Here is a 27,704-nt window from a genome sequence, read left to right as displayed (position 1 = left end):
CAATAAATGCCTTGTAAAATGGACCCAGGGCACCAGCTGGTGGAAGATTTCAGGCCTTGGTACCCCAAACCTCAGTTCCACGTTTTGGTGTTCATTATTGTCTTGTCCCTGGTTGCCACAAGTATTTCTGCTGATATTTAAATTGTCCTAGATTTGGCCAGTGAAATCTCCTTTAAGGTTGCATGTGCATCTTTTTTACACGACTGTATTTCTTTTTAGCCTTAGAATATTTTTCAAACCTTACTTCACACACTTTCTTGCTTCCTTTTTTTTTTCTTTTGCCAGTCCTTGAACTCAGGGCCTAGGCACTGTCCCTCAGCTTCTTTTGCTCAAGGCTAACACTCTTACCACTTGAGCCATAGCACCACTTCTGGCTTTTTCTGTTTATGTAGTGCTGAGGCATCGAACCCAGGGCATCATGCATGCTAGACAAGCACTCTACCACTAAGCCACATTCCCAGCTCTCTTGCTTCCATTTATTTATTTATTTATTTTAAAAAGGATGTTCCAAGACAGACGCTGGTGGCTCATGCCCATAATCCTAGCTACTCAGGAGGCTGAGATCTGAGAATCACTGAAGCCAGCCTTGGCAGGTAAGTCTGTGAGATTCTCATTTCCAATTAACCAGCAAAGAGCTGAAAGTAAGTGGTATTAACCTTAAGCACCAAAGTTCAGAGACAGGGTCCAGGCCTTGAGTTCAAGCCTCAGGACCAGCACACACACACACAAAAAAAAATGTTCCAAAGGGCTGGGAAGGTGGCTCAGCGGTAGAGCGCTCGCCTTGTATGCCTGAGGCCCTGGGTCCCATTCCTCAGCACCACATAAGCAAAAAGAAAAAAAGCCGGAAGTGGTGGTGTGGCTCAAGTGGTAGAGCGCTAGCCTTGAGCTGAAGAGCTGAGGGACAGCGCCCAAGCCCAGAGTTCAGGCCCCACGACTGGACCCCCCCCCAAAAAAAAATGTTCCAAGCTCTTCTCCTTTCCATGCCCCCAACCCAAACTCCAGCCACCCATGAGCCATCAGATGAGTGGATAGGAGGGTGAGAGGAGGGGACGGAATGGGGAGTCCAGGATGAGAGAGTGACAGCAGAGAAACTCAGAGGATCTGTGTGTCTGAAGTAACAGGACTGATAGTAATGTTCCCTCAGGTAAGACCACTAAAACCTCCCCTAAATTACCCACCTCGCTTGTAGGGCTTGGAAAGAACTAACTAGATTTGCAGTCACAACTCTGTTACTAACAAGCTCATCTAAGCTGTTTTAACCTCTCTAAGGAAGGCAATACTGTAATAGCACGTATTTCCTGGTTATTAGGGGGACTAGAACTGCTAGACACCAGTGCTAGCCATCTCCAGCCACACTCAGAGTTGGAGCCACATGGGCTGCCTCTCCTGTGTGCTAAGAGAAGCAATCATCCTCCCTCCAACTAGTGTCCCATGCCAACTACGTGTATCTTGGAGGTGTGAGAACATCACAGAAGTTTTCTGTTTCCCAAAGCTCTCACCAGTTCAGGAAGCAGAAGTTGTAATGAGGGACAAGTCTGCCTGGCTCCCACATGCATTGCCATAGAAAAGGGAGAGAAATCCCAACCAAACACACAACGGGGATTTTTGGTTTGCCATGCTTTCTTTACACATCTGTATTATTTGATGTGAAACATTCTCTTGTTGTACAATTGTGTTGTCTTTAAATGAAATGTCCCTTCATGTAGCTGGGTCAGAGCTCATTGACAGCTAAGGTCAAAAGACTCAAGTGAATGAGGTGGGGTTATTTTTGTTTTGTTTTCCCTAAGAGTAAAGCAAAGGAAATCTTTTTTCTCGAACCTTTCTTCCACATTCTAACTCTATGTGTGGTTCTGAACCTTTGTTCTACATTCTTACTCTCCATGTGCTTATGTTATCAGCCATGACTTAGCTTGATTACGACGATTTAAAATCTACCACAATTATTAAGACTGAGTCATATGATACCACAGAACTTTACAACTTTGGGGGGTGGGGTGGGGAAGAGTGTGGGAGGTGGGGAGGGAAGGGCGAGTTGGACAACAACAAGGGACGGGGTAATGATGATTGACAAGGAATGTTACTCACTGCCTTACTCATGCAACTAGAACCCCTCTGTACAGCATCTTTACAATAACACATTTAAAAAAAAGACTGAGATATGATGATTGCCCAAGATACTGTGTGTTGTGACATGGCATATTTCTGTCAGATTACATAAATCTTTTTTAATGGTGCAAGGGACCAAATCGAGGGTCATGCACATTCTAGCCAAGCGCTCCACACAGAGCCATATTCCAAGCCCATGATGGCCAAAGCTTCTGGAGACTTCCCATTTCAAGTCAAGTCAGTACTTACTTGAGGTGATCTCGGCCCTTTTTGGGGGCCTAGAATTCTTATTTTGCCAAGACTATTCACACTTGCAACTTTATTAGCTCCTTTAGTACCTAAAAGCCTAAAATATTTTCTCATATTTGATGTACCTGAAACATGTGATGTTGACAGTAGGTTGTCAACATATATATATACATATATATACACATACATATATGTTTATATACATACATATGCACCCATATTGCACTATACTATATATGTATGTTTTTTAAAAAAAGAACAAATGGGGCATGGAAGAGAGGAAGAGTGCAAAGTTGTTTGGGGCTGCTACTTGTGAGTAGGGCATAGCCCAGCGTTACACTTAGTCTTTATCACTGACTGCACAGTTGTGAAGCAGGCACTGCAGGTTGGCAGGTGATTTTCTCTAAAATGTACTTCATGTGGGCCAGGTAAGCATTGGAAGCTTGTCCTCCACAGGTGTTGGGAACTTGGTGACTGCTTTCCAGGCCAGTCCTCTGCTGGGCTGGAAGACAGATGGACTCGATAAACTCTGGCTGGTGAGCACAGTGCAGAAGCTCAGCCCTGTCCATACCCAGGTCAGGCGTGCATTCTATGCTTCCAGAAAACAAACTGCAATGACTTTAAAAGCACCCTGTTTTCTGCCCCCATGAAACACAGGCCAAAGCAGGAAGCTGAAAACCCAATCACCTTGATGCCGTTCCCCCTCTGCTGCCATCTCTAGTGTGTGGCTTTCTTTCCTATGGGCACAAGAAGGCTTTTTTTTGCACCACCAGACAGCACCTTCACATTCTAGGCATGAAGAAGTATAAAGGTAGAATGTATCGATTTTTATTTTAGTAACACCCAACCAATTAAGGCTCTGATTTCAAGCCCCAATACCAGCTATATATATATATATATATATATATATATATATATATATATACACACACATGTATATATATGTACATACTGTATATATATGCATATGTGAAAAACCAAGGTGAAACCTCTTTGAACGATTAGCACACACTAAAAATGGAATGAAAAAAGAAAAAGGCCCTGTCCAGGATAGAGTTACTAATCGTAGAGGAGAGGTTTGTGGGAGTCATGGGTGAATCGGTTCAAAAAACTTTATGAGCCAGGCACTGGTGGCTCATACCTGTAATCCTAGCTGCTGAGGAAGCAGAGATCTGAGGATTGTGGTTCAAAGCCAGCCCAGGCAGGAAAGTCTGTCACAGTCTTATCAACCATTTTAACCAGTTAACCACTAGAAAACCTAGAAGTGGAGTGTGGTGGCTAATTGGAATTGAGAGCATCATGAACTGCTTCTCATCTCAATCCTCAGAGATCGGCCACCTGAGTGGGTAGCATTACAGGCATGAGCCACCAGAGCCCCACTCGTTTTTTTGCATTTATGGGGCGTTTCCCTGGCCACCCTTTGATGGATGGATCTCCTTTTGCTTTTCCTGTTTTTGCAGCTCCTCGACTTATTTTTTTGTCACACAGGTCTGGCTTATCTGCAGGGCGTGTTGGGGGACTGCCTGCTTCCTCATTCTTTTGTCCTTGCACCATCCTGTCTTTCTGTTCCCTTTTCCTTCATAGTCCCTTGCCCCAATTTCTTGGTCAGGAAGGTTTGATTTCTCAGCTTCACTTGCTGCCTGCAAGAGATGTACAAAGCCGAAATTCCTTGACTGCCTGCTTTCCCACTAACTCCTATCATCTACACTAAACTCGTTTTATTCGTGTGTGTGTGTGTGTGTGTGTGTGTGTGTGTGTGTGTGTGTGTGTGTGTGTGCTGGGGCCTGAATTCAAGGCTATGTGTTCTTGCTGGGTTTTCTTGCCCCTGGCTGGCCGTCTGTCACTAGAGCCACGCCTCCGGTCTTCACATTATTCATTAAAAAGAGATGTTTTTAATTGTATTTCTTCGCACACAGAGATACACACACACGTACGCACACGTGCACACGTGCCTCAGATCCAGGGTTGCTCCTTGACCCTGGCCTGCACAGGCGACTCCCCACCGTCTGGACGCGGGAGGCCCCGCCCCCGCGAGGCCCCGCCCCCCGCGAGGCCCCGCCCCCTCCCACCCTCTAGACACCCAAGTGCCGGGCGCTGGGACGCGCAGTCCACGTCGGGCAACCTCGAGTCTGGTTAGTAGCCGCCTGCCCTCCGCCCTCCCGCGGAGGTCTGCGCTGCGGGCCGCGGCGGGTGGGCGCTCCATGCGATCGCTGGGTCCCCTGCAGGCTCTGGCGGAAACTCCGACCCGCGGCTGGGGCGGGCGGAGCTGCCTGCTGGGGACGGGCGGCCCGGGCGTCGGGGAGAACCACGAGGTGGGAATCGGGGAGGGCGCGGGGTGGGCGCGGCGATCGGGCCCCTCGGGCCCCCGGGCCCTCCCTCGGGTGAGCGGGAAGAGAGACAAAAGCAAGTGGACACCTCCACAGCTGCCACGAACCGGCGCGGGCGCGGAGCGGGCTGCGGGTTTGCGGAGGCGGAGGGGAGGGGGAGGGAGAGGGGAGGGGTGGCATCGCTGGTCAAAGGTCGCGAGGGGTCCGGCGGGAAGCCTCGGTGTGGAGCGCTTGCTCGCCGCGGACTGCGCGCGGTGGTGGGTGGTGCGTGAAGGTGCGTGTGGTTGTGAAATACCGGGACCCCACAGCTGATTGTCAGTGTGAAGTTTGGGGGGGGGTGGGCTCCGATCGGTGTTCCCGCGCCCCAGGAAGTGTCCCCCTCCCCCGCCGATCCCCACCTCGCCCCCCTCCACCCCACCCCCGGGGCAGACTGGCTCCCGCCACCCCGTCCTGTCCGGGGGGCCGGGGGGGGGGCGTTGGCATTCCCCCGGCGCGGGGACGGTCCGGGGCCCCTGGTCCTGACCCGTTTTGGGTCTGGTGGTTTAAATTTCAGCCCTCGATTTCCGCCTGGTTGCCCAATCCCGAGCCTTGGCTCCCGCGGAAGAGGTGGAGCGGCGGCGCCACCCCGTGGCCCGCGGGCGTTCCTGCGGCTGCCTGCAGATGGGATGGGTGGCTTTCCGAAGGAGAGAGAGATGTCCCGACTTTCCTTTGGTTCTCTGTGTTTGACTTTTTCTTCTGAGGATCTACTTCATGAGAAGCGAGAAACTGGGAATATTTGCACGTCCAGTTCAGTATTCTAGAGAAATTCTAGTCTAAGTGGTGCCTGGGAAGAACTTCTGTGCTGGGTTACATTTTCTTTTACCTTGTGTGTGTGTGGGGGGGGGGAGGTGGGTGCATCTTCACATCTAAGTTTCCTCATCTGTATATTAGCAATGATAATATGCCTATGGTTTAGGAAAGTTCTGGGAATAAAGAGAAATCATACATATGGAAGTGCTTAGCTGAGCATTTGAAGCACAATGAGTAGTTGTAGTGTAGTTGACTTGAAGGCAAGACCTAAAACTTGGAAACCACTTATGGGAAAACAATTTAAGATTGAAGCATGGATAATAACTTTCTGGCTGAACTTTAGGAAATAGCTCAGGAAATAATAGGAAGAATTGACAGGTGGAATGGCATTAAATTAAAAAGCTCTGCACAGCAAAGGAAACAAGTACCAAAGGGAAAAGACAACTTCAGAAAGAGAATATCTTTGTCAGCTGTTCAACTGAGAGAGATTAATATTCAGAAAATATAAAGAATTCAACATTTAATGCCAAAACGACAACTAGTAAATGGGGAAATGAACTGGACAGTTAATAATCAGAAGAAATACAAATGGCTAGTAATTGCATGAAAAGATGTCCCACATCTCTAGCTATCAGAGAAATGTAAATCAGAATGGCCCCGAGATTCCATCTCTCTTCAGTCAGAATGGCTGTCATCCAGAGTAGAAAAAGTAAAGGATGCTTGGGAAGATGGGGGTTGCGGGGAGGAACCCTTGTTTGTACACCATTGGTGGGAATATAAATTAGTCCAGCCAAAATGGAAATAAGTACAGAAGTTCCCTCATAAAGCTAAATACTATTGTATGGTAGAACTACCATACAATCTGTGTCAGCATACAAAAGATACCCTTACAACCATGCTTATTGTGGCACTATGCATAACAGCCAGGCTATGGAATCCACATAGATGTCCTTCAATGCATGAATGAATGAATGAGGAAAATGTAGTAATGGCAAAATTTGGGGGATAATGTGAGCTTATATATATGAAATGCTTAGCTAACACAGCCCAGAAAATGTAATGAATTATCTGGGCGCTGTTGGCTCATGCCTATAATCCTAGCTACCCAGGAGGCTGAGATATGAAGATCGCAGTTTGAAGCCAGCTCTGGCAGGAAAATCCTCGAGACTCTTATCTCCATTTAATCACAGAAAAAGCCAGAAGTGGCCTTGTGGCTCAAGTGGTAGAGTTTTAACCTTAAGCAAAAGGAGCTCAGGGACAGTGCCCAGGCCAGAGTTCAAGCCCCATGACTGGCCAAACATATATATATATATATATATATATATAATATATATGTATATGTATATATATATATACATATATATGTGTGTGTGTGTGTGTGTGTATCAATGCTTATTTATAACAAGCCATAAAGAATATTTGGAGTAAAATAGGTGAAACTGAGATCATTAGGTTAAGTGAATAAGCTAAGCCTACAAAGACAAATATTACATCACATGTTTTCTCATATGTGGAATCTAGGTGTGGGGGGGAGGGCGGGGGCGGGGAAAATGACAGCCAGGGTACTATTCCAGAAGAGGAAGTGGATGAGGGGAGGGAAGGGAGGATCTTGAAAGGGTGAACAAAATCAAAGCATCATATATATATATATATATATATATATATATATATACACACACACACACACATCAAGTATATATTCACTTTGTGTATGTATATATGAAATTATTAAATGAAACCCATTGCTTTGTATAATTAATTGTACTAGTAAAAATGGATATGGTAGGTGTTAATGATACTGTAGCAATGTTATGTTCTCTGGGCTAGTGCAGGGGGCTCCAGAACTGTAAGCATCTGGCCTCTGTGTGCTCACACGTCTACTGTGTTCTAGGCACTCAGAATGGTGCAGGCTAAGAGCTGGACGCTGAAGAAGCACTTCGAAGGTCACCCTACAGATAGTAACTTCCAGCTGAAGACGACTGAGCTCCCACCCTTAAAAAATGGAGGTGAGCCACACTCAGGATTTCAGAGGTGAAAGAGACTATTTCACTTCGCCTTTGTTATATAACAAATTACCCCAAATCTGATGGCTTCATACAAGTATTTATTAGATCACAATTCTGAGGGTTGGCAGTTCAGGCAGGGCTCTTCTGAGTGACTATTATGTAGGCCTTATCTGGGAGAAATGGTTGTTTTAGAATAGGCTTGCTCTGGGAGTGTTGGCTCATGCCTGTAATCCTAGATACTCTGGAGGCTGAAATTAGGAGGATCACAGTTCAAGGACAGCCTGGGCAGAAAGTTTAAGAGATCCATCTCAACCAGTAGCTGGATATGGTGGCTCATGCCTGTTATCCCAGCTATGTAGGGAAAGTGTAACTAGGAGGATTGTGGTCCAGCCCAGCTTGTAAAAGCATAGCACTATCCCCCAACTAGAGAAAGTAAAAAACTAGAGGGCATGGCTCAACTAATAGAGCAGAAAGTCCTTTGGTATCTCTCTCACACACACACACACAAAGCCAGATATTGGTGGCTCCGACCTATAATACTACTTACTCAGCAGGCTGAGATCTGAGGATCACAGTTCAAAGCCAGCCCAGATAGGAAAGTCCATGAGACTCTTATCTCCAATTAACTGTCCCTCCCCCTCCCCCCCAAAGCTGTGGCTTAAGTGGTAGAGTATTAGCCTTGAGCAAAAAAGCTCACAAACAGTGCCCAGGTCCTGAGTTCAAGTCCAGTTATGGGGGCTGGGAAGGTAACTCAGTGGTAGAGTGCATGCCTTGCAAGCATGAGGCCCTGGGTTCAATTCCTCAGCACCACATAAACAGAAAAAGCCCGAAGTGGCGCTGTGGCTCCAGTGGTAGAGCGCTAGCCTTGAGCCTAAGAGCTGAGGGACAGTGCCCAGGCCCAGAGTTCAGGCCTCATGACCGGCAAAAAACAAAAAACAAAAAAACAAGTCCAGCCTGGACTTAACATAGTGAGACTCTCAAAAAGCCAGATGGGAGGGGAAGTAGGCATTACTGATGTACATGATATAGCAGGCTCTCTGCTGCGGTGCAGGCCTCAGTTCCTCTACGGAGGCCTCTTGGGCAAGCTAGTTAGAGCTCTTTTCTCACAATGGATCATGGATCTAGAATGGCCTGAGTTGGCAAGCTTCAGGGTACTCAGACTTTTCAAGCCTCTACTTGTCTTTATGTGTACTAATATCCCATTGGTCAAAGCAAGTCACATTCCCCTAGGAAATTCTCCTTTTCCCTCTCCTCCCTTTCCTTCCCATCTCTCCCCCTCCACTTCCCTCCTGTCCTTTTCTCTCCCCACCGCTCCCCTCCCTTTCCTCTGTGTGTGTGGTGGGTACTGAAGGTTGAACCCAGAGCGTACCAGGCAAGCCCTTCCTCTTCCACTGACCTACCTCCTCCACTGCTGCAAATGCATTTCTTGATGGGAAGCAGCCAGGGAGCCAGTCCCCCGGGAAGGTGGTATTTTGCCATCTGCCAGGCCTTGATGTCAGACTAGAGGATCCCTCTGCATTCTTCAATAACCAAAATCCATGCTTGGGAGCATTGGCCTCCTGGGCTTTGAGCGGATGGAGGATGTTCTCTCTGCCCTGCTCATCCATTGAGGTAAAGCACCGCCAGCACATGCATACAGCTCAGACTATCAGAGTGTCTAGAAGAAGTGCTTATAGTTAGGTGAGCTTTCTAGAAAAGGGGATACAGTCAAGTAATGTAGCAAAGTTAGCAATCATGGTTAAATTTTGATGGCTCGGACTTGGGATCAAAATTCTAGAAAATGTATGCATGAGGTTCACTAAAGCAAAGCGCATGCCTTTTTGTTCTATAACTGGAGTTAGTAAGGAAAGCCACTGGGAGCAGTGCAGCAAGGTGGTTACAAAATGTGGCCCTGACCAGTAACATAGCCTGAACTTAAAAACATCAGAAACAATGGCTGACAATATCAAATGAAGTAAATCATATAAAGCAATGTAAGTGATATTATTGTTGTTGTTATTAATATCATTGTTAACTGGGCTGGGCCAAATGTGAGAACTTTCTCTCTTTTTCTTTCATCTTCCCTCCTTCCCTTCCTCCCTTCCTCCCTCCTTCCCTTCTTCCCTCCCTCCCTTTCTCCCTCCCTCCTTCTCTCCTTCCCTTCCTCTTCCTCTTCTCTCTCTTTCTTGTGCTGGTTCTCATTCTTGAAACATGGGGCTTCAGTTGATTGTTGGGTTTCTTGCTTATGGCTAGTGCTCTACCACTGAGCCATATCTCTAGTCTAGCGTTTTGCTAGTTAAGTGGAGCTAGTCTTTCAGATTCTTCTGGCCTGGCTGGCTTTGAATTGCAGTCTTTAGGTCTCAGGCTCCTGGGTGGCTGTCACTAGGATTATAGGCATGAGCCACTGGAACCTGTCTCTCTCTCTTTTTTTTCTTCCTTTCTTTTTTAGCATGTACAGTGTGAGGGAATTTTATTCTGATACTTCTATATTCATGAATATAATATATTTTAATCATACTCACCTCCTCTATCATTCTATACTGTCCGTTTCTCACCTACCCTATTTTTTAATCCTTCTTGCAGTTTTTTGGGGAGGTACTTTAATGCTGTTTCAACTCAGGGCCTTGGCATGGTCTCTTAGCTTTTTCTCTCAAGGCTAGCATATAAACATTGAAAACAATCCTTCATCAAACAAAGGAAGCTTTTAATCTGCCATCTTATCCTGCCTCCTAAGAGCCCTTCTTATCTTTTTCCTGTCTCTTCCATAAAAAGATAGATGAGGGGCTAGGGAATAGTTAGTGGTAGACTTATTGTCTAGCACACACAAAGTCCTAGGTTTGCTCCTTGGGCCCTGTTTTGTTTTGTTTTGTTGTGGGGGGAGGTTAGGGATCTGTTTAGTTAGAATCAAAAACAGCACAGGAGGGCTGGGAAGGTGTCTCGGTGGTAGAGTGCTTGCCTTGCATGCATGAGGCCCTTGGGTTCAATTCCTCAGCACCACATAAGCAGAAAAAGTCAGAAGTGGGGCTGTGGCTCAAGTGGTAGAGTGCTAGCCTTGAGCTGAAGAGCTGAGGGACAGTGCCCAAGCCTAGAGTTCAGGCCCCACGACTAACAAACAAACAAACAAAAAACCACAGCACAGGAAAACAGCATAGGCACTAGGCCTGGAGTTTCTAATTGGTTGTGGAATGCTTTGTTTTGCAGAGGTCCTGCTTGAGGCGTTGTTCCTTTCTGTGGATCCTTACATGAGGTATTATTTCCCTCCCAAAAGTTCCTGTACTGTGTGTTAGACCCTATGTGAAAGTTTCTCATCTTCTCCAACAGCCAACTGAACTTTTAGAATTCAGACAGCTTTTCCAAGATGAACTTAATACTAAGAACAGATTTTTTTTTTTTTCAGAGTGGCGGCCAAAAGATTGAAGGAGGGTGACATGATGATGGGAGAGCAGGTGGCCAGGTAATCATTTATGTCGCTACCAAGACTTGTAAAATGCAGCCCCTTTACTTCCTGCTGCGTTCCAGCTTTGTCCATTGCTTCTGCAAGTCTGTTAGCCTGGACCGTCCACTCACTGTTTGATACCAGAGGCAGCTGGGAAATCCTGCCCTACTTCCTGAAAGGGAAGGAGGAAGGATGGTGGGTTAGTGCCTGAGAGAAGCAACTTCAAGGGAGGAATTAATCCTAGCTACTTAGGAAACTGAGATATGAAGATTGCAATTTGAAGCCAGCCCTGGCAGCCTCCTAGGTTTTTGTTTGTCGGTTATAGGGCTTGAACTCTGGGCCTGGACGCTGTCCCTGAGCTCTTCAGCTCAAGGAAAGCACTCTACCACTTGAGCCACAGCCCCACTTGCAGTTTTCTGGTGGTTAATTGGAGATAAAGAGTCTCAGGGACTTTCCTTATCTGGGCTGGCTTTGAACCATGATCCTCAGGTCTCAGTCTCCTCAGTAGCTACAATTACAGGTGTGAGCCACTGGTGCCCAGCTTCTTAACTCCTATTATTCACCAAAAAGCCACAAGTGGAGCTATAGCTCAAGTGGTTCAAGCACTAGTCTTGAGAGAAAAAGCTAAAGGACAATGCCCAGGCCTTAAGTTCAAACCTCCTTACTGGAGTGCGCATACACACACATACACTCTCTCTGTCTCTCTCTCTCTCTCTCTCTCTCTCTCTCTCACACACACACACACACACACACACACACACACACACACACACACACGTGTGAGGCCCTGGAAGAGTAGCTTATGTTTATAATCCTAGCTACTTGGGAGGTAGAACTCATGGTTCAAGGCTAGCCTAAGCAAAAAGTTCATAAATCTCCATCTCAACCAAGAGCTGGCTATTGTACCCGCCATTCTGGTTACATGGGAACTATAAATAGAATGGTTATGATTCAGCCTGCCCCACGAAAAAATGGGAGATTGTATTCTAAAACTAAAACCGAAAGAAAAAAGAAAGGCTACGGGGCTCCAGTGGTAAAGGCACTGAGCAAGTGTGGATCTCTAAATTGAATCCCTGCCACTACCAAAAAAAAAAAAAAAAAAGATGGTATGAGTTCCTGCTCCCTTCACTAGAACAAAAGCACCTGCTTCTTTTGATCTGTGCTCACTGTTTGCTATCAGATTTGGCAATCTGAGATGAATAGACGGCTGAACTTTCTCTAAGTTAATAATCAGTTTTCTGATCAATTATTTATATCTTTTGACCTTCTTTATGACTTTCTGTCTTTGATCTGCAAAGATTTCTTGTATGTTAAGGATGGAGAATATTTGAGTCTTTAATGATCTTTCTCCAGTCCCCAAACATTGATTAAAATTTTCAAGTAGCCTGTTATCCCAGCCCTAATGGGGTGCATGGGGGGAACACTAAGGCAGAAGGATCATGAATTCAAGGCCAGCCTGGCCTACATAGTAAGACCCTGTCTCAAAAAAAAATGGAAATAAAAAAGTTTAGTCATTTAATATTTATGTTGAAAAAGGAGTGATGTTTAATTCTAAGTGACTATCATAATACCATTGGTTAAAATCCTATTCTGATTTTCATTGAGTACGAGTACAAATATCATTATACTCTTTTATCTAGTAATTATAGAACTATAGTTTAAGGAAACAGTAAACATTTAAAATTTTAATGAAAGTGTAATTTGTATTAGGAAAGATACTAGAAATAATCAAATGATGGGAGAATCATTAAATTTTTGAGGTTTTTAAAGCTCTATAGTTTTAGAAGGATTGTTGCTAACATGGAAAACAAGAGTTAATTGTATAGACTCATATAATTTGAGAGAAAAACAAAATTACAAACCATTTCAATCAAGTAAACATACAATATGCATTTTTATTTTTTATTTTTTAATTTGTGTGTGTGTGTGTGTGTGTGTGTTTCCCCGTCATGGGGCTTGAACTCTGGGCCTGGGCGCTGTCCCTCAGCACCACTTTCAGTTTTCTGAGTGGTTTATTGGAGATTAGAGTCTCACGGTCTCCTGCCCGGGCTGGCTTTGATCCGAGATCCTCAGATCTCAGCCTCCTGAGTAGCTAGGATTACAGGGGTGAGCCACTGGCACCCGGCACAATATGCTTTTTTAAATGCTAAGATTGCCATAAAACACACCAAAGTACTAGCATTTATCTTTGTGTGTAATGCTATAACTGATCATTTTATTTTATTTTACTTTTGTTAAACTAGTTTACTTACAAATTTGTCTTTATTTTTTACAGTGCTGAGGTTTGAACCTAGGACCTGAAGCAATCTAGGCAAGAGCTCTACCACCAAGTTAAATTCCCAGCCTGATAGTTTTATTTTATTTTATGTTTTGAGTTTTCTAGAATAAATATGGTATTTTGATAGGGGACAGGGAGAAAACAGTAAAGAATGATGAGTGGGAGAAAGTAAAAGAAAAGGAATTAGTAAATGAAGCAGCAATGGGGTAGCTTAGAGAGAGAGAGAAAGCCAGGAGACATGAGTCTCCAGGGGAGCTGGCGGGGAAAGAGTCCTGGGAGACCCACAGGATTGAGCAGAGTATGATTTTTAAAGAACAGCCACTGGATTCGGCAATGAGGGAAGCAGTGGGGGTGGGAGGCAGGCTGCTGCAGGTGGTAGAGCGATAGACAAGTAAGGAGAGAGGGAGAAGACAGGACCATGAATGGCCCAGACACATGGTTCAAGTATATCTAGCAAGTGTGAAGCCCTGGGTGCTTATTATGGAGAGAGAGAGAGGTTCAAGGCTGATAGCTTGAACCAGAGAATAGGAGCCTTTTGCTTAAAAAGAAGAGAAGTAGACCAGGTGAGGGTGCTGGAACCATCGAGAGTATTCTTGAATAGCCCTGTACCAGTGGCTATTAAGATGGAGAGAGATGGCAGAGTATCAGCCAGGGACTATCAAACCAAATGCCCTTTTTGAAAATGAACCACATAATATCCTGACTCCAACATAAGGGAAGAAGAGAGTCAGGTCTTCTTGGCCTCCTAAGTAGCTAGGATTGAAGGCTTGAGCCACTAGTGCCCTGGTGAGTCACAGATCTTAATGTGCTTTATCTTTCAGAGTTGTGGAAAGTAAAAACTCAGCCTTTCCGACAGGAACTATTGTCCTGGGTTTCTTGGGCTGGACAACACACTCCATTTCTGATGGGAAAAAGTTGCAAAAGCTGCTAGCAGAATGGCCAGATACAGTACCACTGTCTTTGGCTCTGGGCACCGTGGGCATGCCAGGGTGAGTTCTTGGATATATTTGTTTAAATACCTGACATACTAGTTTTCCAAAATGGTTTGTTTGGACCTTGGTCAAGAAGAGGCTTGAGGTATTATGGGTCTAAGAGAAGATGATAGGACTGAGAAGGGAAGAACATCAACCTAAGAGTTCATCAGTGGATAAATGGATAAAGAAAGGATGGTTACACCTCCATTATATACATAATATACACAATAGACTATATATACACACACACACACACACACATATGTATATATATATATATATATATATATATATATATATGTATATACCCATATGTACATATGGATGAGATAGAAAGATAGAGCTTTTAGAAAGAAAGAATTGCTGACACAAAAACATAGAGGAACTGGAAGACATTAAGTAAAGTAAGTCAGGCAGAGAAAGACAAATACCATCTGATCTCACCTATATGTTGGATTAGCCAGTTTCTCATCACTCTGACAGATACCTGAGGGAAGCAATTTTAAAAGGAAAAAAGGTTTATTTTGACTTGAGACTTCTTAGTTTATGGTCTGCTGACTCCATTGCTTTGTGCTTTAGGCAAAGTGTGATGGAGTAGACTAATTTGGACCACACAGGAAGACCCCATCTTAAAAAAAAAAAAAAGTTAGGAATTCTGCTTTAGACTATAAATGGAGTTGAACTTGGGACTTGAGATGCTAAATTTTTATTTATTTATTTATTTTAATTTTATTTTATTTGTGAACATACTGTACAGAGGGGTTACAATTACATGGGCAAGATAATGCATACATTTCTTACCAAGGAGATGCTAAATTTTTAATGAACATTAATGGAATTCTGAAGGTGATGCTGTACTCATCTTTTTAAAAACACCAGGTTAAGAGAAAATTAAGTACAGTCTCACATAATTTAAGAATGGAGATGGGGCCTGGCACTGGTGGCTCACACCTGTAATCCAAGCCACTCAGGAGTCTGAAATCAAAACTTAAAAATTTTCTATTACTGAACTTCATTTCATTTCAGTCTCTCATTTGGATGGTATAGTAAGAGAATGCTTCAGTCTGGTGCAGTGATTTCTCATGTTAATTTGGATTGAAAACACAGTGTGTCCTTTTTTTCTTGTTGAGGCAAAGTTCCAAGGGCTGATAGAAGGGGAATCTGTTACAACATTCCTGAACTTGAGCTGTGTGGGTATAACTTCTCTTCCCCATCCCATTCCAAGTTTCTGTCCACTGAGATTTACTGTAGGTCACTAAGTTCCCAGGAGTACTGCCTGTACTGTATCTTTGTGCACTCAGTGACTCTTTCCCTGCAGACTAATATCAGCATCCCACTTAAGGCAACATAAGGAAATTTCCACAGTCCCTCCATTCCTCTGTGTTATGCTTTCTCTGACCGCTCATATCTGGACATATCATAGCACTGTATCTATGGGTAAGGACTGGGATAACATGGATACCTTCTCCACGAAGCTAACTATCTCCTAGGACTTACGTAGAGATGGCACAAGCTCTCCATGTAGATCCTCAATGTTGAAGGGGAAATCCATCTTTGTACAATGAGGATCTGACCTGGGATGGAGAGAAAGCATCCTTTCCAACCAATTCTCTGTTCTCTTCCTAGAACATATTATCTTTAGTCCTACTGGAAACAGAAAGTGGGCCATTTAGGCTGGAAATGCTCACTTCCTATGTTGTTGTATGTTTTTCAAATCTTTTACTGGGACCGATGGCCCTGAGCTACTGAGAAGACCTTCAAGGCTTATATAAGAAATACAGCCAGGCTCTGGTGGCTCATACCTGTCATCCTAGCTACTCAGGAGACTGAAATCTGAGGATTATGGTTCAAAGCCAGCTTGGGCTGGAAAGGCTGTGAGACTCTTATCTCCAGTTAACCACTAGAAAACCGGAAATGGTGCTGTGGCTTAAAGTAGTAAAATGCTAGCTTTGAGCAGAAAAGCTCATGGACAGTGCCCAGACCCAGAGTTCAAGCCTCATGATGGACAAATAAAGAAAAGAGAGAGGGTGAGGGAGGTGTGGCAGCACTTGTCTGTAATATCAGCACTTGGGACCCTGCAGTAATTGGGTCTTGAGTTTAAGGCTACCTTGGGCTAGATAAGAAGGAAGGATGGATAGATAGATAGATAGATAGATAGATAGATAGATAGATGGCCTGGGATAGATAGGGAGGGAGTAAAAAAGAGAGAGTGGAGAAAAGAGGGAAAAAACCAAATATAAAGGCTTATTTTCTTCCCTTAGTCTAACGGCCTACTTTGGCCTACTGGAAATCTGTGGTGCGAAGAGTGGGGACACAGTGATGGTCAGTGCAGCAGCAGGTGCGGTAGGCTCTGTCGTGGGGCAGATCGCAAAGCTCAAGGTAAGTGTCTTCTAAATGAACCAGGGAACATAGTGACCTCCCTGGCCTCCAGGACTTTATAGCCTAGTTAGAGGAGGTTCTTTAGCAACGACAAACTGAGCACTGTTATTTGATACTGTGGCAGGTATAGAGGAATGGCCTCCCTCTACAACAGTGAGTTTGTAAGCACTTTTATATTTCTTTTTGTTTTTGTATCTTTTTTGCCTGAGCTTGAACTCAAGCCCTAGGCAGTGTTCCTTAGCATTTTGCTCAAGACCATTTTGCTCTACCACTTGAGCCACAGTTCCATTTCCAGCTTTTTGCTGGTTAATAGGATGTAAGTGTCTCACAGATTTTCTGCCCAGGCTGGCTTTGAACTGTGATCCTCACAGCTCAGCCTCCTGAGTAACTAGAATTACAGGCATGGGCTACCAGCCACCCTGCTTAGGTTGTTATTGTTAAGTATTTAGTCCCAGTGACTAACAGTTGGTCAATGTAAGGTTTGTTTGTGAGGAGTCTGCCCTCATAGACACTATGGAAATAGAAGTTGACCCATGTTTCAGGCTCATTAATTGCTTCTGTTCCTCTCCTCATTTAGGGCTGCAAAGTTGTTGGATCAGCAGGTTCTGATGAAAAAATAGCTTATCTGAAAAAGATTGGATTTGATGTTGCTTTTAACTACAAGATGGAAAAATCTTTGGAGCAAGCTTTGAAAAATGCCTCTCCTGATGGGTACGATTGCTATTTTGACAATGTAAGTACAAACCAGATCTATTGGATGTATTAATACAGTATGATGTATTATTTCCTATTTCTGAAGTTCCCATTTAGAATATATGAAGAATATACATATGAGGTTTCTTTTTTGTTTTTTTTTTTGTTGGTTGAACTCAGGGCTTTTGTTGCTTAAGCTTAGAGCTTGGGCGTTGTCCCTGAGAAGTTTTTGCTAACACTCTACCCACTTGAGCCACAGCACCACTTCCAGTTTTCTGGTAATCAGTGGAGATGAGAGTCTCACACACTTTCCTCTCTGAGCTGACTTCGAACCATGATCTTTCTATCCTAGCCTTCTGAGTGGATAGTATTGCAGGTATGAGCCAGCAGTGCCCAGCACATAGGACTTTTTAGAAAAGTTTTTGTGAAATACAATTTCCTTTTTTTTTTTTTTTGTCCGTTGTGGGGCTTGAACTCTGGGCCTGGGCACTGTCCCTGCACTCTTCAGCTCAAGGTGAGCGCTCTACTACTTGAGTTACAGTGCCACTTCCGGTTTTCTGGTGGTTTATTGGAGATAAGAGTTTCATGGACTTTTCTGCCTGAGCTGGCTTCAAACCGCTATCTTCAGATCTTAGCCTCCTGAGTAACTAAGGTTACAGGTGTGACCCTATCTCAGTGGCTGGCTATCTCTTTTTTCTTCTGGGTCTTGGGATTGTAGGTGTTATGTTTAAAGAAGCTTTGGCTTACTCAGAGTGGCCAAGAAGGTAGACTTCTATAAGCCAGCATGAGCCAGAGGCTCATGCCTATAACCTTAGCTACTTAGGAGGCTAACATCTGAGGATTGCAGCCAGCCTACACAGGAAAGTCTTATGAGACTCTTATCTCCAATTAATCAGTAAAAAGCTAGAACTGGAGCTGTGGCTTAACTGGTAGAGTGCTATTCTTGTGTTAAAAAAAAAAAAAATAAGGGACTGTGCGTCTCAGTTCAAGCCCTAGTGCCAGCTCACACACACAGAGAAAAGAAAAAGATATATTTCTTAAGAGTTTCAAAATTTTAGTTCTGTATTCCATGTCAAATTAATTTGTATTTACATATGAGAAAGATCTAATTCTCCAGTGATTTTACACCGTTTGTTGAGAGGGCTATTTTCTCCCCTATTAAGTTGCTTGGGCATTAGAATAGAAAAACTAGTTGATCATAAATGTAAGGATTCTATTTTGGACTCTAGTCTATATTTCTATTTTCAAATAGTCTTGATTAATTTGGCTTTGTAGTAAAATTTGAAACTGGAAAACCTGAGTTCTTCATGTGCCTTTTGAGACTACTCAGCTGAGCAAAGAACTTTAATATTATAAGTTATGTAATATATGTTCCTAAAGTTTTTCTAACTGCAATTCTCTACACTGTTGTGCTATTTCAATCAGTTTTTTTATTTTGCTTTTGGTTTTATGTGGTTGGTTCTGGGGCTTGAACTCAGGGCCTAGACTTGTCCCTGAACTTTTTTTTTTTGGCTCAAACCTAGCATTCTCCCACTTGAACCTCAGCTCCACCTCCAGCTTTTTGGTGGTAACTTGGAAATAAGAGTCTCACTAACTTTTCTGCCTTCCTAGCTTTGAACCACAAGCCTCAGATCTCAGCCTCTTGAGTATCTAGGATTACAGGCATGAGCCAGCAGCACCTGGCTAGTTCAGTCAGTTTCATTGTTACTAAAAACCATATTGTGAAACAATGATCATGATGTATTGATTCTCTTAAGTCAGGCATTAGATTACTTAATGTGTGTGTTTCCCTGTCTGTTTAGGTAGGTGGAGAGTTTTCAAATGCTGTCATATCCCAGATGAAGACATTCGGTAGAATTGCAATCTGTGGGGCAATCTCTACGTATAACAGTACTCACGCCCTCCCGCCAGGTAACTGCTCATGCGTGCGATCACTGACATGGGAAGACTGGGCAAGCTGAAGATGCACAGATATGGGATAGGCCAGTGGCTGTCAAAATATTAGGCAGATTTCTTGATACTCCTGGTAAATGTAATGAATAAATAAGAATAGTTAATTACTGCCAGGCACTGATAGCTCATGCTTATAATCCTAGCTACTCAGGATGCGAGATCTGAGGATCATGGTTTGAAGCCAGCCTCCAGGCAGAAAAGACCACAAGACTCTTATCTCCAATAAACTATACAGAAAAAGGCAGAAGTCAGGCTGGGAAGGTGGCTGGCTCAGTGGTAGAGTGCTTGCCTTGCATGCATGAGGCCCTGGATTCGATTCCTCAGCACCACATAAGCAGAAAGAGCTGGAAGTGTCGCTGTGGCCCAAGTGGTAGAGCTCTAGCTTTGAGCTGAAGAGCTAAGGGACCGCACCTAGGCCCAGAGTTCAAGCCCCATGACCGACAAAAAAGAAGGAAAGAGGCGAAAGTGGTGCTGTGGGTCAAGTTGTAGAGAGCTAGCCTTGAGCCAAAAGAAGCTCAAGAAGACAGTGCCAGATTCCTGAGTTCAAGCCCCAGGAATGGGGCCACACAAGTACACAGTGACAGGAAGGCTTGCAGAGAAGGAGACTGAAGAAGGACAATTTGCAGATTCCCCTTTGGACTATGCAACATCCAATTTCAGACTCACTTGGCAATTGCCTGGTTAGGGACTTTTTTTTTTGTCGGTCATGGGGCTTGAATTCTGGGCTTGGGCGCTGCCCCTCAGCTCTTCAGTTCAAGACTAGCACTCTACCTCTTGAGCTACAGTGCCACTTCTGGTTTTCTGGTGGTTTATTGGAGATAAGAGTTTCACAGCCTTTCCTTCCCAGGCTGGCTATGAACTGCAATCCTCAGATCTTAGCCTCCTGAGTAGCTAGGATTACAGGTGTGAGCCACTGGTGCATGGCTGGTTAAGGACTTTTTAATTTCCTCTATTTTTCCTGTTTATGCTAATCTAGCATCATGGAAAATCCTCAGCCTGCCAACTAAGCAGAGCTGAAGGGTGTGTTTTGTTAACCAGAGTCCAAATTAGGAGCAGCCAGATGTTTTGGATAAGTAACTTGAACTGGTCTTGGGCAGCTTAGCTGGTCAGCTTGGTCTTGGAGCTGACAACTGGTCTTTTCTATTTCCTCTTCAAAGTGATGAGCCAGGGACTAGGCTTGAGGGATGCCATTTATCCAGGATATCAACAATGGAGTCTAGCACTTGTATTGGCTTTTCATGGCCCTGATCTTTTCACTTGACTTTTTGAAACGTGTAAGACTTACAAGACCATGCTCTCTCAATTTTTACTCAATTAGGACCCCTTGGAAAATAAATCAGCAGAGGTAATCCAAGCTTTTCTCTTTCTCACACAGAACAGTCTCTTCTTCATAGGCTGTAGGACAGCCTTGGTTTCTTTTTAGGCTGGTGGTTCTCAAGATGGGGTCCCAGGGCCAGCAGCATCACCAATTTCATGTATTTATCAGAAATCCAAGTTCTTGAGACCAAATCCACAATTACAATGAAGAGAACTTGGGGGAAGGGCCAAGTCACTCTTTTGATAAGTTTCCACTTGAAACTCTTAAATAGGAGAGCGTTGTCAGGTTTTCTTTTGGCATCCTGAAATGGCGAGGGTAGGAGTATATGGGAGTTGTTGATCTGTTCTCTTTTAATGACTCTTAGACTTGAGAACGTACATTGGTTTATTTTACATCTCCTTTTAGAACAGAACAGAAGGAAGTGAGTTCATGTCCCAGAATGAATTCACTACAATCATAAAGAAGAGCATGCTATGTGTTCATTCTTGGGAAGTGCAGAACACTTTCATGTGCTATCTTTGGGGCCTCTTCTTCATAGAACTGCTTGGGAAACTTGGGTTGGCCTTGCTTACAGAGTGTGAGTTTCTTGGCTGTTGGGTCTGAGTAAGGCTTCTTGGTGTGTATTAGTTTCCCATTGCTGCGGTGACAAATGAGCACAAGCTTAGTACTTAACAGAAATGTATTCTTTTTTTTTTTTTTTTTTTTAAATTTTATTTTATTTTATTTGAGAACATACTGTACAGAGGGGTTACAATTACATGGGCAGGATAATGCATACATTTCTTACCAAGCATTGCAGCCTCCTCCTTTGTTTACCCTTCACCTCCCTTCCCGGCCTCCCCCCTCCCTCCCAACCAATCGTACCCCCCCTCCCCCCCCACCGACATTGTAAAGCTGGTTTTGACATGACATTTTGTACTTCTCATTGTTGCAACAGGTCCACCTGAATCCTTAAACGACTTGTTTGTCCCCATCTCCTCCACATGTTATACTGACATCAAATATAGTGAAAGCGGGGGTTACACTGTGGGGGAGGGACATACAAAGCAACAAGGAAATAATCTTATAAATGCGTTAGAAACACATGCATGAAAGAAACAAAAACATTAAAATACATATTTGAGGTTTTGTTTTCCTAACATCACATTATCTGACTTTTTCCGCTTGACTCATACCTATACTAGATATTGCAAATAAGGGAAACCATGGGACCTATGTTTCTTTGGGCCTGGCTTACTTCACTTAATATAATTTTTTCCAAGCCTTTCCATTTCCTAACAAATGGGGAAATGTCATTCTTTCTGATGGAGGCATAGAATTCCATTGTGTATATATACCACATCTTCCTGATCCATTCATCTACTGAGGGGCATCTGGGCAGAAATGTATTCTTATAGTTCTGAAGGTTAAAATCTAAAATGAATGTCTAAAACAGCTGGTTTTTTTTTCTGGAATCCCTAGAGGAGAATCTGTTTCTTTACCTTTTCCAGCTTCTAGAGGCTATCATAACTCTGTCTATCCCTACTAACATTATCACTTATTTTACTTTTCCTTCACACTAACTTTCCTGGGTCCTTCTTTCCTTTATAACTTAGCATGCTTATGATTATACTGAAACCACCCGTAACATACATTTGTAATCACCCCATCTGAGGGTTCCTAGTTTAGTCACAACTGCCAAAGTCTTTTTGCCACCTATTTTAACATACGCACAGGTTCTGGGTATGTCTTTCAGGGCCGTTATTCTCCCTAACACAGAGTGCATGGTAATACTTAGCAGATCACAAGAGAAGGAGCGGAGGAAGTAGAAGGGGGAGGCACCAGGAAAACAGTGACAGTGACTTGTGTGGCTTGTGTCCTCATCCTGGGCCTTGTCACCGAAACACCCTCCTCTTTCAGGCCCACCTCCAGAGAAGATCATCTACCATCAGCTCCGCATGGAAGGGTTCCTTTACAACCGCTGGCCCGAAGACGTCCGCCAGAAAGCTCTGAAAGACTTGCTGAAATGGGTCTCAGAGGTAAGGGGTTTCGGTCAGCCCTTCCATCAGACACCAGGCTTTTTACACCCCAGACCATTGGACACCCCTTTCTCCCTCCCTTTTGCTGTATCATCCCTTTCTCCCTGTCTCCTGGGCTATTGCCTCTTTTTTTTGTTGTTGTTGTTAAGCGTTTTTATTTTTGTGCTGATGAAAGAACTTCTGGAGATCAAATAAGGAAAATGTAGCAAACTCAAAGCACTAAGAAGGCAGGAAACAAACAAAACGTGTTAGAAATCAAGGAATGGATGGGATTCTTATTCCAACAACCATAACCTCTTTCTAGGAAGTTTTTTTTTTTTAAGTTTTAAATTCCAAAAACTTTCCAGTCCAGTCCCTAAAGCAAGTTGGAAAACCATGACCAACAGACAGCACGCAGACCCGTGTTAACAAAGCAAAGGGTTTATACGAGCTGCACACGTCCTCTCAGTGGTATCCATAGAGAGACTCCTGTGGGTAGTAAGGCTCTTGTCTGTGCTGTGGGTACTTGTTGGCCCAGGATCATCCTTGTTACTGATTTGCTGGGTTGTCACTTGACCATCTCCATCTGCTGCCCCTACCTCTATAAACTGTCTGTTATCTTGCAACCAAGTGCTTCTATTTCTTTGGTTCCTACCAGCTCCGCCATTCCATTCCTCAATAATTGGATGGGCTCCAATTGTACTCTTTGTCATCTTTTGCCAATCTTCTCGCAGACATCTCTTCGACATTTGCAACAGCTTTAGAAGTGCCCGTCATCCCAGATTCCAAAAGACCAAGTCCACCGTCATTGCCTTTTAAATATAATGAGCCTTACCTTTTCCATCTTAAAAAGAAAAATAAAGCCAGGTGCTGATGGCTCACGCCTGTAATCCTAGCTTCTTAGGAGGCTGAGATCTGAGGATTGTGGTTCAAAGCCAGCCCAGGCAAGTCCGTGGGACTCTTATCTCCAGGTAACCACCAGAAAAATGGAAATGAAGTTGTGCCTCAAAGTGATAGAGCACTAGACTTGAGCAAAAGAGCTCAGGGACAGCACCCAGGCCCTGCGTTCAAGCCCCAGGACTGGCATAAAACAAAAGAAACAACAACAACAACAAAAATCCTCTCTAAATATGTTTCTTTGTAGAGGGAGTAGAGAGGGAGTATAGTCCAGGCTTGCTTCGAACTCAATCTTCCCACTTCAACCGCCCTAGTGCCAGGATTACAGGCATGTACCACCACAACTGGCCCTTCTCTAGATTTTATTTCCACTCAAATACAGAGCCATTTCACTATTCTTCCTTTTATAAAAAAAACTACCTGGAAACATTGTCTATATACATGCACACAGTTTCTCTTTTCCCTCTTGAAGTCAGAGCTTCATGCTGGATAGGTAAACACTCTATTTCTCCCCAACCCTCTTTTTCTTGATTTTGTTTTCCAGACAGGGTTTCATAGTTTTTTCACTAGGCTGGCTTCAAACCATATCCTCCTATTTCCACTTCTCAAGAATCTGGGATTCTAGGTGTGAAACACTACACCCAGCCCTTTTCCCTAAAATTTATATAAATTTGTAGTTGACATATTGTAATTGTGTACATCAATGAGGTACACATTTCAGTACCTATGCACAATGTAAAATTATTAGCTCAAGGTAATTGGGATAGCCATTGAACATTTCTCATTTCTTTGATTGGACCATGCAAATTCTTCTCCACTAGCTATTTTGAAATATGCAATTCACTGTAGTCAGCCTTATCATGCTATAGAACACTGGAATGAGTAAGGCAATTTTCCACCTTAAGTAGCAACTCCCCTTATTTCTGATGTTTCTTCTCTTTTATCACCAGCAATTTGATTTTAATATAACCTATAGCTTACTCATTCATATGTATTACCTATCTGGTTTCCATGAACCTAACCTTCATGAGGATAATGCTCATATGTTTCATTTCCTGGACTATCTCCAACACGCAGAATACTGTTTTGTCTAAATCCATGTAGGCATCAAAAAGGCTGGGAATGCATCTGAGTGGTAAAGCACATGATTTAGCATGGGTGAGGTCCTGGGTTCAACCCCCCGGGGACTCCACTCGCAACTTGCAGGCACTATATAAGCATTGTGGAGCAGATAAATGTTAGCGGGACTTGCAAATAGACCTACCACTTCCCAGGTCCTAGACCAAAAAGAGCCTTCCTTCAGCCATGCCTTTGCATCCAGCAGAAGCCATTCCCTTTCTCCTATGCTTTGTCATTTTCCCACGTGACTATGTGGACTTTCACTCAAAGAAATCTGAAGAATGGAGATGCATTATTTGAGTTTTAGAGAAAAAAAAAAGTGCTATAGTGCTTCCTAATTCCTGGCCTATGATCATTTTTCCAGTTCAAAGAAATAGATTGTTCCTCTGGCACTTGATGATTTTCCAAGACTAACACTTGGAGTGCTCTCTTTAGAAAGCTAGAAGGAACTGAATTATTTTTAAGTTCCAATGCATAGCCTCTTTGTTCCCTGTGATCTCAGCTGACAAGAAACTCCTGTGCTGGTATCCCTAATGCTTCCTCTAACAAAGTGAAGCTGAGGGGATCTAATTTCTTCTTTTCTTCTCCTCCCCCCTCCTCCCCTTCCCACTCCTCATTCCCCTCCTCCTCTTCCTCCTCTCCCTTCTTTCTCCCTTTTTGTGTGTGTGTGCGCATACACATGTGCACACCAGTCTCAAGGCTTGGGCGCTGTCCCTGAGCTGTTTTGCTAAGGCTTGTGCTCTACCACTTGAGCCACAGCTCCACTTCTGGCTTTTGGGTAGTTTATTGGAGATAGTAGTCTCATGGACTTTGCTGCCAGGTCTGGCTTCAAACCAAGATCCTCACATCTCAGCTTCCTGAGTAGCTAGGGTTGCAGGCATGAGCCCCTTGTGCCTGGCTCCTAATATCTTCTTAATCCTTTTCTTTTCTTTCCTCATCTTTGCTTTTTTTTTGGTCCGGTCATGGGCCTGAACTCTGGACCTGGGCACTGGCCCTCAACTCTTCAGCTCAAGGCTAGTGCTCGACACTTGAGCCACAGTGCCACTTCCAGCTTTTTTTTTCTTTTTTTTTTTGTTTATGTGGTGCTGAGGAATCGAACCCAGGGCCTCATGCATGCAAGACAAGCACTCTACCGCTGAGCCACCTTCCCAGCCCCTCATCTTTGCTTTTTTTTCCCCTCATTGATGTGCTAGGGAGTGAACCCAAAGAAATAATTTTGTTGTTTAAACCCCAGTACTGGCACTACCCCTTAGGTTTTTTTTTTGTTTGTTTGTTTTTTAGCTCAAGATTGGCACTTTACAACTTGAGCCACAGCGTCACTTCCAGATTTTTTGGTGACCAATTGGAGAGAAGAATCTTAGGGCTTAGAGGCATGGCTCACGTGTAGGGTGCCTGCCACTGAGTATAAAGCATTAGCTAGCAAATTTAAGTCTAGGTCTTGGATGAAGAAAAAAAAGAATCTCAAGGATTTTTTTCCCCTGGTCTGGCTTTGAACTGTGATTCTCAGATGTCAGCTCCTAAGTCACTCATGCCTATAATCTTGCTCTGCAAGACCTTTAAAAGTTTTTGAAAATGTAGACTGTGTGCCTTATCATAGAAAGGGAAATGAAAGGGGCTGGGAAGGTGGCTCAGTGGTAGAGCGCTTGCCTTGCATGCATGAGGCCCTGGGTTCGATTCCTCAGCACCACATAAGCAAAAAGAAAAAAAAAGCCGAAAGTGGCGCTGTGGCTCAAGTGGTAGAGTACTAGCCTTGAGCTGAAGAGCTGAGAGACAGTGCCCAGGCCCAGAGTTCAGGCCCCACGACCAGACCCCAAAAAAAGAGAAAGAAAGGGAAATGAAAAACCTCCCATACTGACATGAAGTCTTCCCTCCCACTCTTTACATAAATAAACACATATTGAAAGAACCTTAGTTTAAAAGAGCAGCAAATTATTAAACTGCCATAGTATTTATATGGCTTCTTCTGGGCTAAGTAGAGAAAATGATTCTATATCCTGGCTCTTCTATATCCTGGATGTAGAAGGGTGGCTCCTTTCCTCGTCTCCTTCCACCTTTCCTGAGATCATTATTGCATTATTAAATGTTTCTGTACCATTTACTTTGAAATCGCTGAATTGGAGCTTGTAGTATTTCTTTTGCTGTCATACTGTGTTCTGATATCTATTTACTATGAAGTTTTTGTGGTGTATACTTAATACTCTGTTATATGCATCATGTGTGGCACCCCCAAATTAACTTTTTTTTTTTTATCAGTTGTAGGGTTTGAATTCAGGGCCTAGGTGCTGTTCCTGAACTCTTTTGCCCAAGGCTAGTGCTCTACCACTTTGAGCCACAGCTCCACTGGTTTTTTGGTGGTTAAGTGGAGATAGGGTTTCATGGACTTCCCTGCCTGGCCTGACTTTGAACCATGATTCTCAGATCTCAGGCTCCTGAATAGCTAGGATTACAGGCATGAGCCACCATTGCCCAGCTCCCAAATTAACTTCTGAGTTCACAGAAAACAAAGTCTCCATCTCGTATTTTCAAGGTTCACATAATGTATAAGCTTGTGGCTCAGATGAGAAGAGTGTCATCTGAAATGTAAAATAAACCCATTTGTTGTTGATTCGATACAGGGTAAAATCCAATATCATGAATATATTATCGAAGGATTTGAAAACATGCCAGCAGCATTCATGGGAATGATGAAAGGAGATAATTTGGGGAAGACAATAGTGAAAGCATGAAGAAAAATGGCACAGAGAATCATCTCTGGACCATTAGCCCTTCACCATTTGGCAAAAATGTGTATTGCCTTACTTATGTAAGAATCAGCAACTGTAATAAGGTTTATCTACCTAATAAAACACACTGTGATGAGTGACAGAATGGAAATCTCATGAACAACAATCAGCCATCTCTCTACCTTCTGTGGTTCCCCTTTGGTGGTGTTTAAAAAAAAAAAATTGGCTTTGGAGCCCAAAAGTCTACCTGTGACTTTGGATTTCTGATTTCTCATTGGTAAAAGCTGGTAAGTGTTAGCTAACTCCCTGCAAAAGTGGGTGAAATTGAAGTCAGAAGATCACTCCTGTGCTTATGTTGACACCAGAAGTGATCCATACTGATGTCAGAAGTCTAAGGGTCCACACTGACACGCTGTAGTTGAGTCTAATAATGTAACAGACCAAGGACAGAATCTATCATTGACAAACACTGCCAGAAATT

At 43.7% G+C, this 27,704-nt stretch overlaps 1 protein-coding gene and 1 pseudogene across 4 annotated transcripts; one reads left to right on the top strand and one right to left on the bottom strand.

Moving 5' to 3' along the window:
• The first annotated feature begins 2,742 nt into the window (after nucleotides 1-2,742).
• Nucleotides 2,743-27,704, top strand: Ptgr1 (prostaglandin reductase 1). Of its 4 annotated transcripts, XM_042697932.1 has the most exons (12): nucleotides 2,743-2,748; nucleotides 2,798-2,800; nucleotides 4,683-4,690; nucleotides 7,363-7,477; nucleotides 10,658-10,703; nucleotides 10,854-10,910; nucleotides 13,992-14,159; nucleotides 16,406-16,523; nucleotides 17,101-17,256; nucleotides 19,019-19,127; nucleotides 22,387-22,505; nucleotides 27,116-27,704. In XM_042697932.1, exons 4-12 carry the CDS (start codon nucleotides 7,372-7,374, stop codon nucleotides 27,224-27,226), a joined length of 990 nt encoding a protein of 329 aa, XP_042553866.1. In that variant the 5' UTR covers nucleotides 2,743-2,748; nucleotides 2,798-2,800; nucleotides 4,683-4,690; nucleotides 7,363-7,371; the 3' UTR covers nucleotides 27,227-27,704. The 4 variants fall into 4 exon arrangements, with proteins under 4 accessions (XP_042553866.1, XP_042553857.1, XP_042553883.1 ...); XM_042697923.1 differs by lacking the exons at nucleotides 2,743-2,748; nucleotides 2,798-2,800; nucleotides 4,683-4,690 and adding an exon at nucleotides 4,417-4,487; XM_042697949.1 differs by lacking the exons at nucleotides 2,743-2,748; nucleotides 2,798-2,800; nucleotides 4,683-4,690 and adding an exon at nucleotides 4,644-4,667.
• LOC122123585 lies at nucleotides 22,950-23,261 on the bottom strand (annotated as a pseudogene).

Source organism: Dipodomys spectabilis, unplaced genomic scaffold, assembly GCF_019054845.1.
Source record: "Dipodomys spectabilis isolate Male_0828 unplaced genomic scaffold, ASM1905484v1 ptg000006l, whole genome shotgun sequence".
Taxonomy (NCBI): Eukaryota; Metazoa; Chordata; class Mammalia; order Rodentia; family Heteromyidae; genus Dipodomys; species Dipodomys spectabilis.
This window is presented reverse-complemented; position numbering and strand designations above follow the sequence as displayed.